The sequence below is a fragment of the Lissotriton helveticus genome, chromosome 2_1 (assembly GCF_964261635.1).
Source record: "Lissotriton helveticus chromosome 2_1, aLisHel1.1, whole genome shotgun sequence".
In the NCBI taxonomy this organism is placed as follows: Eukaryota; Metazoa; Chordata; class Amphibia; order Caudata; family Salamandridae; genus Lissotriton; species Lissotriton helveticus.
Window position 1 is genome coordinate 2,122,893,123 of NC_136059.1, and position 13,873 is coordinate 2,122,906,995.

The window sequence follows — 13,873 nt, forward strand, 5'->3', positions numbered from 1 at the left end:
AGCCTGATGTTGCGCACACACATGTCCAAAGGACATGTGTGTGTGTAACATACCACTTAGAAAAATGCACTTAAGTGCATTTTTTTTCGCTATTTACCACAAAGTCAGACTTCGTGGTAAATAGCGACCAGAAATAGCGTTTTCGCAAATGAAAAATGGCTAATGAATTGCATTTAAGGAATCTCAAATAGAGATTCCTCAATTGCAATTCCTCGTAAATATGCAACTTCGCAATTAGCGATTTTTGCATTTGGGATGATGAATCCCAAATGCAAAAATTGCGCTCGCAAAGGGCCAGATTCTCAGAATCTGGCCCTTTGCGAGCCGGAATTCCTTTCATGAATCTAGCTGATAGCTCTTTACCTGAGGAGGAGGATGAGTTGAGTTCACGTTGCTGGTATTTACTGCTTTGTCCTTAAAACTACATTCAGATTTATGTTGCAGATTCATTAAAGAACTAAGCTATTGCAGCAGAATCACAATTTCCAGACTCCACTGTAATATTACTGGTTTTTATGAGAATCTCTTCACAAATACATGGATTATGTATTCACAAACAGTAGTCCCAAAGAAGGTTTAGGAAGGGTATTTATGTACTTTATATAGAATATACTGTCTTGTTCGTTAGCAAAGTAATAATTATCCCAAAGTATGGATTGAAGAACAGTTGTTAGATAAACTGTGCTTCATAATGACTATGTTTTCTGTTTTATTTTACCTTATTTCATTTGCAATTATATTTTAGCTTTCATTTTTAATATATTTCTCCAAATTAAATGACAAAAGGTAAGTAGGGAATCACTACTAAATTGTCTCAATCACGCCTACTCTACGCAAAACAGAATGTGCAGTACGTACATATTTGTATTATTTTCGGTCTAAGAGGGCACTGGCCAAATACTGAGGACAACTGAATACTGAGGTGCCACGTATTGCATTTAACATTAGTTAACGCAGATTTCTAAACAGATCAGTGTTTCCATTCATTAAAATCCCGTTCACATTATCTTCATATATTATCTTCAGAATAATGAGTCAGTTCAATGAGGAGGCTGGAGAACCATGTTGATTGGAAGAAGGAAGGCCATTTCTTTCAGCTTGTTTTACATGGATTTCCTTAAAAACAACACTGGTCTTGCTTCTGATGTCTGTAGGTAATGACTCTAACAGATAAAAAAAAAAGGTTAGTTTGCTAAACAAGGCCAGTGATTATGGTTTCTTAGAATATCACAAAGGTATTCAAAGGTACCTTCATATTATCTTTGAACATTAAATACTTTATTTACAGCTTCAACACATACAGTAGTCATTGAATTCACAAAAACATACCAAAGTATATATATATATATATATATATATATATTGTAGAGTTACTTCTATTATTTACGTAGTATTGTGCATATTTTGGGATTTAAAAAAGGTGGCAGAAGCACGCCTTGACATTAATGAAAGATGTTGATTTCTAACCATATTCTTCCTCCCAATTACTTTTGCAGGGCAGACAACATATATGGAGGAAATTCAAAGGGAACTTTTGGTAATACTTACAAAGTTACAACTTTGTGCAAATTCACAGCTGAGTAGTATTTGCCCTTTCCTAGTCCTCTTCCAAAAACACCCATATTCCGATCCCTTATTTAAAATGTGCAGAAAATCTGCCTTACTTACAGATATGGTAAGCAAAATCAAACAGTGAAAACAATCTGATTCCGTGCTTCACGATTTTGAGCTTTGGAATGCAATTACATTTTTTTTACGCAGCCCCATAGGAATTTAGGTATTTCATATATACTTAGTGCTAGCTCTCTTCCCTTCTCTTAGCTTTGTTATTCTAAGAGAAAAGGAAAATAGACATGTTCTTCCCACTCCCTCCTTGGGCTACACCTAATATAAGAGTTTTAGGAATTCGACAAACTTTACAGAAAAGCTCTAGCATACATTAGGACCATAACCCAAGCCCTCAAATCAATATACACAGAGGTATCTTATAATGAGCGTGTATTATGTGCTAATATACCATTTATAAACTGTGTTACGATTAGCACCACATTAATATGTAACGCATCGATGCTGGATATTATTAAAATGCACCCTCAAATATTATTCAATACACATACTTAATCAATTGCTATATAATCTCCCCTTCTGTCGTTTAGCATTATATTATTATGCTGCCTTGTTCCACAATAATGTAGTACATGCCTCACGTACCTTATTTAAACCTGATAGTTTTCAGAATGTAGTCGCAACAGGCAGTATGTCTCCCTAGATCTGGTATCTCTCCCTCGCATTTAATTAAGGGAATGTTTATGCCCTTCCTTCCATAAGCGTTCCGAACCCCATGTCGGGTAACTAGCAAGATTCAGCTGAACACAATGTTTTTACTTGACACATCGGAAATATTAGTGCATGTTTCATTCCGAATCCAGAGCAGCAGTAATGTCATTCTCCAGTAACAGATGAAATAAATATGTCCCTTTCAAGCTGAGCAGTGTGGAGCAGCAGGCATGTGGCAATTTTTCACACACACAAAAATTGAAACAGTATTCGTCAATCTCTGCGCAAGCAGAGCATGAAGGTGTCTTACATAATGCCCAGAGAAGCCTGATTGTCAGACCTAATGTGAAGTTATGCTACAAGAATGACCTCAAACGCAGAGATACAGACCATTTTAATATAGGTCATGCCCTGAAAAGTATGCTCATATCATCAAAACAGAGAAAGCCACAGTTCACGCCAAACTACATATACGAGGTAGCAAAGGTGGCTAAATAGATGCTTTGAAGGAGGGAGGCCATTATCACATCATTTTTTTGTGCATATTTATATAGCGCGAACTCGACCTGAAAGTATTGGAGCGCTTTACATGAGAACCGTATTTACATTACACATTCAGGTACAGGGAGAGTAAGTGATTTGCCCAGAATCACAGGATGTGGACCCGACGCAGCGGCTAGAACCCTGGTTTCCAGCACCAGAGTCGGCAGTCTAGCCGACAGACCATATGCTCTCCCCTGCGCAATGGACTACGAAAGCACCAATGCAGTGTTGCATGCTTGTGTATTCTAGTAAAACATGTAATGGTGACTGTGTGATAATTCATTTAGGAAGTCATTCTTTTGTTTATTCTTTGTTTAAGGCTTTGGACGTTACTCAGACAGTATCATCAAAAGCGTACCTTTGGGTTTCTTTATTAGCCACCCCCTTCCTATCTTGTACACCTACATTGTCATCGGCGAAGCTCAAACCTATGGACAATTGTCACTGACATTCTATTTCTGAATTCCACCAATTTTACTCTATTAGAATCTTTGAATACTAACAACTGACTTGGCAGCTTTGAAAGGTTTGCATCAAACCATGTTTTTGATTCTCTGTGTGGTGTTGCTCCATTATGTGATGATGTCCATTCTTGGGAGGATATTTAGCTTTGTCCATGCCAAACACTTTGAATAAGGAATTAATGAGATCTGAACATATCCATAGAGTTTCCTTACATACCCCTGAACCTGCAAAATAAGTTGTTGACTTATCCCTGTAATAAATGCCTCTTTTTGCATTATTACCCCCATTTTGGACTGATGTTGCTGTTTTCTTTGACTATGTGCACTGGGACTATGCTAACCAGGCCCACGTGCATGTGCGCCAACCCCTAATACGTTTACCTTGGCTATACTTCTAATTGGCATGTTTAACCTACCTATAAGTCCCTAGGTTATGGTGTAAAATATACTCAGGGCCTATAAATTAAATCTCACAAGTGGACTGTAGCACATATTCTGGCACTACTAAAGTGACAATGCAAAACATGACAGCAGGCATGCCCATGGTAACTAAACTTGCTGTGCAGTTATAAAACTTTTAATTTAACTTGCAAAATAACCCCTGCAAAGAGACCTAAACACCCTTTTTAAATATTAATAAGTCATCCCTTAGAAGGCCTTACTGCCCATAAAGCAGGGTGTATGGTATTTTAAATTAGGGCATGTGAAAGTTTAATTTCAAACATGTCCTTACAGTGAAAAGGGCTCAAAAGCTATTTTCACTGTAGCTGGATTAGCGGTTTCAATAGAAAAGCATTAGGATAAAATATTGAATTTAATAATGTTATCTAGGACAAGGAAACAGGAACAAAGTTAATTCTTGGACTTTTTAAAATCTTTATTATAAACCCAATTCACTGGTAAAGTCAGATTTGCAAAAAATATTTTAGAAAAGGTTCTTTTAGAAAGTTACCTTTCCATGCCTAAAGCCTTCAGAAGAACACGTTACTTACCTTCGGTAATGATGTATCTGTATGAGACATACATTAGTTATAGATTCCTTACCTTAGAATTACCCCAGGCATCAGACTGGATCCAGAGAAACTGTTTCGTAGCAGTACCCATACGCGTTGGTAGGTGGTGTCTGTCGACTCCACGTTTGTCATCGGCGTTGTGGTTGCCGGGATGACGTGTGGTGTCTACTTAGATGCCGCCCCTGTGCGCTGACGTCAGTTCTGACACAACTTTCCACGCCAGAAGCGCAGAGCCATGCAAGACACTGACCACTGGTGCACAAAACTAGGGACCTGGAAGGGAGTCCCTTACTCTAGAATTCAGTTTGCATGGGGGGGTAGGATGGGTGGGGCAGTAAGGAATCTATAACTAATGTATTTCTCTTACTGATACATCATTACCGAAGGTAAGTAACTTGTTCATCTGAAAGAGACCATTAGTTATAGATTCCTTATATTGGAAAAGATTCTCCAGCAATACCACCCCCAGAGCTAGGTCTGCGAACTATGTTCATACCAGGAAGTCCTGTAGAACAGAACGGCCGAAAAAGCTGCCTCTCCAGACTTGGCTGCCAAGGCAGTAATGGCTAATAAACGTGTGCAGGGATGCCCACATTGCTGTCTGGCAGATGCCAACCAACAGAACTCCAAGTCCCAAAGCAGTAGTAGTTGCCGTCGCCCTGGTAGAGTGGGCAAGCAGTTCTACTGGAGGTTCCTTTTTAGCCAAAGAATAACAGATCTTAATGCATAGGACGACCCATCGAGAGATGGTACGTTTGTGCACTACCGTCCAGAAGGTGGAGTCTCTCTTCTTTGGAAGGGTGCAGAGGCAGGAAGAAGGTGAGCAATGTGATGGTCTGACCTATGTGGAAAGAGATGAACACTGTGAGCAGAAAAGAGGGCCTAAAATGAGGGACTACTTTGCCCGGATGGACAGAAAGAAAGGAAAGTCTGGAAGATAAGGCCTGAAGCTCACTCACCCTGCAAGCAGAGGTGTTGGCAAGCAAGAAAGAAGTTTTCAAAGTAAGGAGATGAAGAGGACAATTATGTAGTGGCTTGAAGGGAGCACACACAAGATAATTGAGGACAAGATTCAAGTTCTACTGGGGCATTACGAAAGGAGAAGGAGGAAAGAGATTAGTAATGCCCTTCAGAAATCTGTTAACAATAGGGGACTTGAAAAGAGAAGGCTGATCAGGAAGGCACAGAAAGGCTAAAATGGTGAGAAAGATAGCCTTTATGAGTGCCCAGAGCAGAGCCCAGCTGGGCCAAAGACAGAATGAAGAGGAGAACCTCTGAAAGAGGGGCAGAAAGGGGATCCACAGCCTTTGCTGTGCACCATGCCACAAATGTGTTCCATCTGGCTGCCAAGATGACATTACAGACTTTGGGAGGAAGGTCAAATGCTGTCAACTGTCACCGCTCAATCTCCACGGAAGGAGGTGGAGACTGGACAGGTTCAGGTGGAGGACTGTCCCCTGCTGCTGCGACAGAAGATCCTCCCAAAGAGGCAATCTGATCAGGGGATCGATGGCAGTGGTCAAGAGCTCCGGGTACTAGACTCTTCGTGCACAGTCCGGAGCCACAAGAATTACTTGGGCCCGGTCGCGCTTGATCTTCAGCACTCTGGGTAGAAGTGGTACAGGCGGAAAGGCGTACAGGAGGCTGCAATTCCACTCCCAATGAAAGGCGTCAACGAGCGAGTGCCGCCTTGAAAACTCCAACGTACTGAACTGCTAACATTGCGTGTTCTCTTCGGTGGCAAATAGATCTAATCAAGGCTCTCCTCACTGCTGAAAGAGACCTTGCACCACCTCCGAGTGAAGACACCATTCATGATCCATCATGCACGGGTGGCTGAGTTTGTCTGCCCTGGCGATCAGGGAACCTGCCAAGGGGTTGAACCACCAGGGATATGCCCTGATGTTGCAGCCACGCCCAAAGGCGTAGAGCCTCTTGACATAGGGTCCATGACCACACCTGCCCTGTTTGTTTCAGTACCACATGGCGGTGGTGTTGTCCTTAAGCACCTGCACTACTCTTCCTTTGACAGAGGGAAGGAATGCCTTCAGGGCAAGACGAATCGCCCAGAGCTTAAGGAGGTTGATGTGGAGTCTGGACTCCGCCAGAGACCAGAGGCCTCTGATCTCCGCCTCCCCCATGTGGCCACCCCATCCCAGAAGTGACGCATTAGTCACTACTATAAACTCTGGTTGGGGAAGGGAGCAGGATCTGCCGCTGACCCAAGCCTCGTTTTGTGAGCCACCACTGCAACCGACTTGCTGTCCCCTCCGAGATCTGGACGACATCAGAAAGATTACCCTGATGCTGTGCCCACTGGAACTTTAGGTCTCACTGCAAAGCCTGCATATGCCATCTGACATGACCCACCAGCAGGATGCAAGAGGCCATGAGGCCCAGAAGCCTCACGATCATTCTCACCGAAATCCAGGATAGAGGCTGAAACATTAGTATCATAGCCCGAATATCCCTGACTCACTGCTCGGGGGGATAGACCCAAAACTGTGCTGTGCCCAGAACCGCTCTAATGATAAGGAGCTTCTGAGAGGGAATCAGGTGCTACTGCAGCACGTTGATAGTGAACCCTAGCAAATGCAGGAGGTTCGCCATCGTCTGGAGACGACAGCCTGGGACGAGCCTGCCTTCAACAGCCAGTCGTCGAGATAGGGGAAGACTGGAACCCCTGATCTGCGCAGTTCTGCGCAGATGAGCTTTAACTACTGCCATCACTTTCGTGAACACTCGAGGGGCGCTGGTAAGGCCAAAGGAAGCACAGAAAACTAAAAATGCTTGTGACCGACCATGAACTTTAGGTAACGCCGGTGGGTAGGCAAGACGGGAATGTGAAAGTAAGTGTTCTGCAAGTCCAACGTTACCATCCCGTCTCCAGGGTCGAGGGCAGACAAGACCTAAGCCAATGTTAACATCTTGAACTTCTCCTTCCAGAGGAAGCAGTTGACATCCCCGAGGTCTAATATAGGACGCAGGCCTTTGTCTTTCTTGGGTACCAAGAAGTGGTGGGAGTAGCAACCATGACCTACTTCTGGCACAGGGACGCGTTTGATAGCTCCCTTGGCCAACAGAGCTGTAACTTCCTGGTGGAGGAGGGTCAAATGATCCTCCAACATACAATGGAGTGTTGGTGGCAATGAGGGAGAGGTCATTTCGAAGGGGAGGGAGTAGCCCCTTCGGACTAACTGCAAAACCCACCTGTCTGATGTGATGTTGTTGCAGTGGGGGAAGTGTTGGCAGATCCTGCCGCCCACCAGCAACCAGTTTCCCTAAAAGGTCGGACTAGGAAGGCTTAGAGGCTGCTGCAGAGGGGACATTGGTGGACTGGCCCGCCCACTGGCCCCCAGACCTATGGGGCGGGGTCCCAAGTCCCGCCACGTAGAGGCTGGGTAGCTTGCACGGCCCGGTGGCTCTAGGTGGAACATGGTTGGGCACCCCTTCCAAAGCCGCGAAAGGCAGACTGCATGAGCAAGAAGTGGCTGTGAGGCCCAAGGATCTGGCCGTAGCTCTAGAGTCCTTGAAACGCTCAAACGCATTGTCCGCCTTGTCACCAAACACGCGACGGCCATCAAAGGGCATTTCCAAAAGGGTAGATTGGACATCCCCAGAGAAGCCAAATGTTCTCAGCCAGACGTAGCACCTCAGGGCTACCGACCTCGAAACCATTCTACCCAGCGAGTCAGTGGTATCAAGCCCACACCGGAGGGTGAACTTTGCTGCATCTCAACCATCAGCAACTGCGTGGGAGAACACGGCACGGGCCTCCTCCGGGCACTGTGGCAGTACCTGCGCGATCGTATCCCACAAAGTGTGGGTATAACGGCCCAAGAGAGATGCAGTGTTCACTGACCCCAGTCCTAAGCTGGCAGAAGAAAACATCTTCTTCCCAAGATGGTCCAGCTTCTTGGATTCCCTATCTGTTGGAGCAGTAGGGAATGCGCCATTTGAGGGTGAGGCTTGGACCACCAAGCTCTCAGGGGTAGGGTTTTGGGAGAGGAAAAGTGGATCCCCCGGTGGCGTCGGGCAATCATCCTGTCAACAGAAATCAGTGTGCTGGGCTTGAACCAAGTGCCCAGAAGGATGTTGTTGAAAGGCTTCATTAAAAGGCTGAAGCACCTCAGTCAGGAGGTTAGTCCTGACAGGCACCGTAGCAAGCTCAAGGCCCAAGGCCTCAGCCATCCTATGCATCACCACAGCGTAGGAAGCTCCCTCCTCTGTAGCCACGGTAGGGAGGGAAAGCATACCAAGGTTTGGGGAGGTATCCAGACCACTGGCATTACCCAACTCCTCTCTCCAGTTTGCTTCCTCCAGTTGATCTGCTAGAGGGTCAACAGACCACACCCAGTCCTCCTCACCCTCCTCTGGCTACCACTAAGGGAGGTAGGAATGCCAGGAATTAACAGTGTGACAAATGTACCTTCAGGCGCCGGCACCGGCACTGTGTCCACATCAGGGATGAGGCTGGGGGTCGATGCCGGTTGGGGGCACAACCAGCATCGGGGCCAGTGCTGGTGACGGCACCGTGAGGTCAACCGGCACCAATTCTGATCCAGGCCGGGATCTACGGGGGCCCTATGGCGCCGTAGCCACGAGCATCGAAGGCCCAGGGCCCCCAGCCAAGTCCACGGGGCCCGAAGGCACGCCGGCAGAGTTGGGTGGCCCAAAGATGCTGTGAAACGCTTCATACAAAGTTCAAAGCTGGGCAGGAGATGCTCTGGCTCCAGGAAAGGGAGGGAAGTGTGGAGCCGTCCCAGCAGGCTCCTTGGACGGATCCAGAGAGTGACGACATCCGGGTCCCGCGTCGGCTGTCGGACGGGGAAAAGGCGAAGAGCAACAATGCTTCTTCGCCGCCTTCTTGTGCATTGACTTACCCGATGAGTACGAAGATTTCGATGACAAGTGGTGATGGCTCCGCGACCGGTCCCACGACCTTCCCCTCGACCGGGACCTCGAGCAGCACGGAGCAGACTGCCGGGCCTTCAAAAGCTTTTGGGACCGCTCCCCCAAAGACTTCGGATTCAGGGCCCGGCAGTCGGAGCACGACTGCGGGTTTTGGTCACTCTCCAGGCACATTATTCTGGACTTGGTCTACAATTCCTCATTACTTGGATGGTTATACTGCCTTTTTCCCTCTATATCAGGTAGAGCCAAAGGAAACTTGCCTACTTGAGTTGCACCTGCACCTAATGCTCAAGTTAGTCGGTTGTCCATTGATTCCACTAGCATCCAGGGTATAACATGAAAAAAGAACAAATGTTTAAATATTGTGGTATTTAATTTTTATAATGATAACTTTGATGGACAAATGTTGAGAAATGTTGAAAATTTGGTCACCTTGTTTAATCTTGTAGATATCTACATTAATTATGATGTTGACTCCTTTATCTGCGGTTACTCAGTAATTATTTCAGGACACTTTAATGCTCAAATAGTTATACAGTCGTCGTTTGGTGATAATTATTCGTTAAATAACCCCATAATAGGTTTTAGCTCTGTTAACCGGAATGTTTTCTCTCCAACTTAATTATAGAGAAGAACTTATTGGGGGCATATTGGGTCGGGACCTGACGAACCATTTATAATGCAACCTTCATTAGCAGGGGTAGCTCGACCATAACTGATTAAATTTATTACATTTTTGTATCACTGATTCGGTTAACAATATTTTTTGTTCGTTTGATCGACCAATTGTAGTGTCCATAATCCCTCATTACTTTCGCTTATATTTCTGGGCTCATCATTCATCAATGGAAAGGTGTTTCGAGATGTGGAAGTTATGAAAGAGGGGCACATCTTCAAATAGATGGGTTAATCCTCTTTGTCTCCTAAAGAACCTTATAGAATTTGCTGTGTGTACAAAGATGCTGTTAGAGCGAGAAATATAGAATTAAAAAACAAGACTTGGTGTAATGCACTTGTTTCTAGTATCAATGGGAATACTTGTACATTTTGGAGACTTATTAATTCAAACTTTTTTAATCCCAACAAAAACACCATTTTATCTCTACCAATGTCAGCCAATGTGTGGATTACACATTTCTCCAGTATTTATGGTGAAGCATGTGCATCTACCCCTGAGAAAAAAAAGAGATTGAGGATTCTTAGACAAATAGGAGTATGATATTTTCTTACCCAGACCCAGAAGTAAGAGAGGTTATTAACAGAAGCTTTGCTATGAAAGCAACTGGTACAGATGGTGTCCCTATGGACTTTTCAAAAGTACTGTGGTTTTATGGGCACACATTATCAGGCTACTTAAAGCTGCAAATGAACATAATATCCCAGACTCTTGGTCATAGTCATTAAAGGTTCCTGTGTACAAAAACAGGCAGCAGGGAAGATCCTTGCTGTAAGCACCCAGTTTCTCTAATAGACTCAGTGGTGAAAATAGCAAGGAGAGTCATCATGGAAAGGATTTTGAGTTGGGCGGAGGACAACCATATTTGTTTCCGAATTACAATATGGCTTTCAGTGTGGTATGGGCACCACTGAGCAATGGCTCACAGCATTTGACCTTTATGAATTTGAGCTAAACGTTTGATTGAGTAAATAGGCTAAGAATTCTGCTCCCTTTTAGCCGGTATGGGTGTTGACCAGGGTATTTTAACTTTTTTTGCAACATCTTCACAATAATTTATGCGCACAGATTTGTTTTACCTCAAAAGGTAATGGCTAGGGTAGTCTATGAAGGTTGTGTGTTTGCCCCTATTTTATATATCAGTGACGTTGAATTAAAGTCTGGGTATAAGAACGTCCAGTGTATAGGTAATCAATTAATTCCTAGTCTACGCAGATGACACCATATTAATGGCCAGGACAGCTAAAAACGTACTTTAGGATTGTGTCTCTTTTGTGGATGAAAGGGAACTTGGTACTAATTTTACAAACTCCTTTGTGATGATCGCTGATTCAAAACATGTCAAATCAAGCAATTATTTCATCAAGAACAATCACCTCATGTAGGTCAAGGCTTACTTGTACTTAGCTATATCTTTAATAGTATATCATGCTTTAATGATTAACTTAGCTTGAAATGGAGGTGTTTTGTATATTCATTTTCTAGCATATTTAGTTTTGCGAATAAGATGGGTAGAAAGTTTTTCCCACATATGATTACTTAACAAAACACCATGAGAATTCCCGATATGGAGCTGTAATATGAGGGTATAGTAAACCAGGCATTTTACAAACAGAACAAAACAAATGTTGCTGTCCTTTATCTGAATCAAAAAGGTGCACAAATTTGTCTTGTCATGAAATACCTGGGATTTCTTACTTAACAGGTAAAATCCCGCGCTCACCTCTTTTTCCTATGGATCTCCATTTGGATCAATCCTAGTATCACCTGGAATAAAGCGATCATTAAAGATCTTCCACCTTCAGAGCACCATAGCAAATTAAGATGGCTATCCTACATTAAAAGACTTAGCTTAGAACCGGGTAGACCAGAAATGTTTGATCTCCCAGAAAATATATGAAAGAAGGATAAGATCTGAGCAAAGGAAGACAGAGCTATTAAAGCTGTCCAATCCACCTGTTAAGTCATTTATTCTTCTTATAACAACTTCATTAATAGAACTATATCTTTTATTGTTCATGAAATAAGATGAGTTGTGTTTAATCATTCCTGGTATTTAAAACTCAAGGCAAGAGGGGCAGTGGAGAAAGATGTACAGGAGTCCGTGCACCAAACTAGCTGGAATGCATTGCCAAGAGACAGCTGTTTTGAAAACTCCAAGGCACAAAAGGGTTGACACTGTACATTCTTGATTGTGGCGAAAATATTAGTCAACTTACTACCCTCCATTGCTGGAAAATGCCTGGTGCCACCTTGGGATGTAATGTAATATGTGATCAACAAGGTGCTGTTAGCTAAGTTAACTGACCCTGGGTTCAAAAATCTTGCTGGGTGGTTCACAACCCGGAAAGTGCCCGGACACTCCAGCAGCGGCGGTTTCCTGCAAAGGGTGGGTGTGCGGTGCCCTCCCTATTTTGACTGCCGGCCTCAGCACTGCACATTAGATTTAAAATGATAAGTAACAGCAATGTTACTTACCATTTTAAAATCCAATGCGGAACCGAGCACCACACTACTGGAGCACCGATTGAGCATCGCAGGCTGCAGGACTCGGCACTGCAGAGTCAGACTCAAACGTCATTGCGTCAGGCAGGCCAGGCTCTGATGCAGGCAGTGTAAAGGCAAGTTTGAAGGCACTTTTGTGACACATGCGCTTTGCGCATGTGTCACAAACTACAATAGCAAACCGGGTTGACATGGTGCCAGCCCGGTAGTCATTGTTTAGGCCTTTTGGGGCCCGCCAATTAATGAGGGCAGGCGGCATCATAATTCCAGAGCAGCCTCGGGTAGGTACAGCATAAGCCATTGGCTGTATTAGGTTCTGCTAGCGCAACCATTGATGACCCCCTCACCCCTCCCTTTCACCAGTCGACACTGGATGGGGTGGGGTCACGCATAACTGACCCCACCCATCTCTATGATGAGTTGGGAAAGGTAGGGTTTTTGTTGTTGTGGTTATTACAATAATCATTGCCAGGATTATTATAGTAACTTTACTGAATTGATAAAATAGAACTAAAAACACACATTTCCTTATGTCACAGAGTCATGAGACTTAACTCAAGACCCTGTGAGGTGGAGTCACATGCTGCATGCTGCACAGAGTAGAGTTTCACTTTTAGCTTCTTTGAACCAGTAGCAGCTCTGAATTGAAGCTGGCAGGACACGTCAGGAGAGACACATAGAAACCAGCATCAACACCATCAACTGGCTGACTCAGACAGAAGCAGCTGCCTGATAAGGTAAGTGTGCAATATTAAATTGTACTTTGTAACTTTTTTTGCAATATTTGCTTTGTTCAAATATGCTGCTTTTTCATTATTTTAGCAAATTACACAGTTCATTCAGCAGGTCTAGTATAATGACTCATACGTGCATTTAAAAAAACTTGCAAGGGTTAATATGATATTAACCCTTGCCAAGTTTTTTTAAATGCACTCTAGTATGTCTGATGCAAAGCAGATCATGTAATATGCAGATGACAGATTTTTACTTTATATAGCTAGATAAGTGGGGTACTGTTTTTAACAGAGATTGTTTTGGTATTAACAGTTCATAAATGCTAATCCTTCTAATATAGCACAGTGAGCTATGAACAACATGCAACTCTCACACCTTGTAACCATCACTCACTTATGTAACACAACCTGTACATTGATTTACACACTCTTGATTTATTGTTAAAATATGTGTGCATGTGATCTAAAGTGCTCTGACACCCTACATACGGATGAGTAGCACTATAAAAAGAGATACAAACAAAATAGTGGTTTTTAAATTGTTATTTGTGTAAATACTTTAACAAACCAGCTTACATGGCATTATTATAGGGCATGCATATCTCTTATCTGTAGTCTCTCTTGAATTGATAATCTTTTAACTTTTCTTTCCCCTCCATTGCATTAAATCAATCAGTATTTTTATAAAGTGCAACTCCTCACCCGTAAGGGTCTCGAGGCGAGTGTGGGGATGGGGGAGAAGGTGAG

At 43.7% G+C, this 13,873-nt stretch overlaps 1 protein-coding gene across 1 annotated transcript in view; it reads right to left on the reverse strand.

Annotated features, from left to right (window-relative positions):
• Nucleotides 1–570: 570 nt before the first annotated feature.
• Nucleotides 571–13,873, reverse strand: part of SPATA4 (spermatogenesis associated 4) — a 201,577-nt gene continuing 188,274 nt past the window's right edge. Inside the window, exon 6 of the mRNA XM_078677083.1 lies at nucleotides 571–1,163. Within this exon, the coding sequence (XP_078533209.1) occupies nucleotides 1,036–1,163 (128 nt within the window). The 3' untranslated portion in view covers nucleotides 571–1,035. The remainder of the gene's footprint in view (nucleotides 1,164–13,873) is intronic.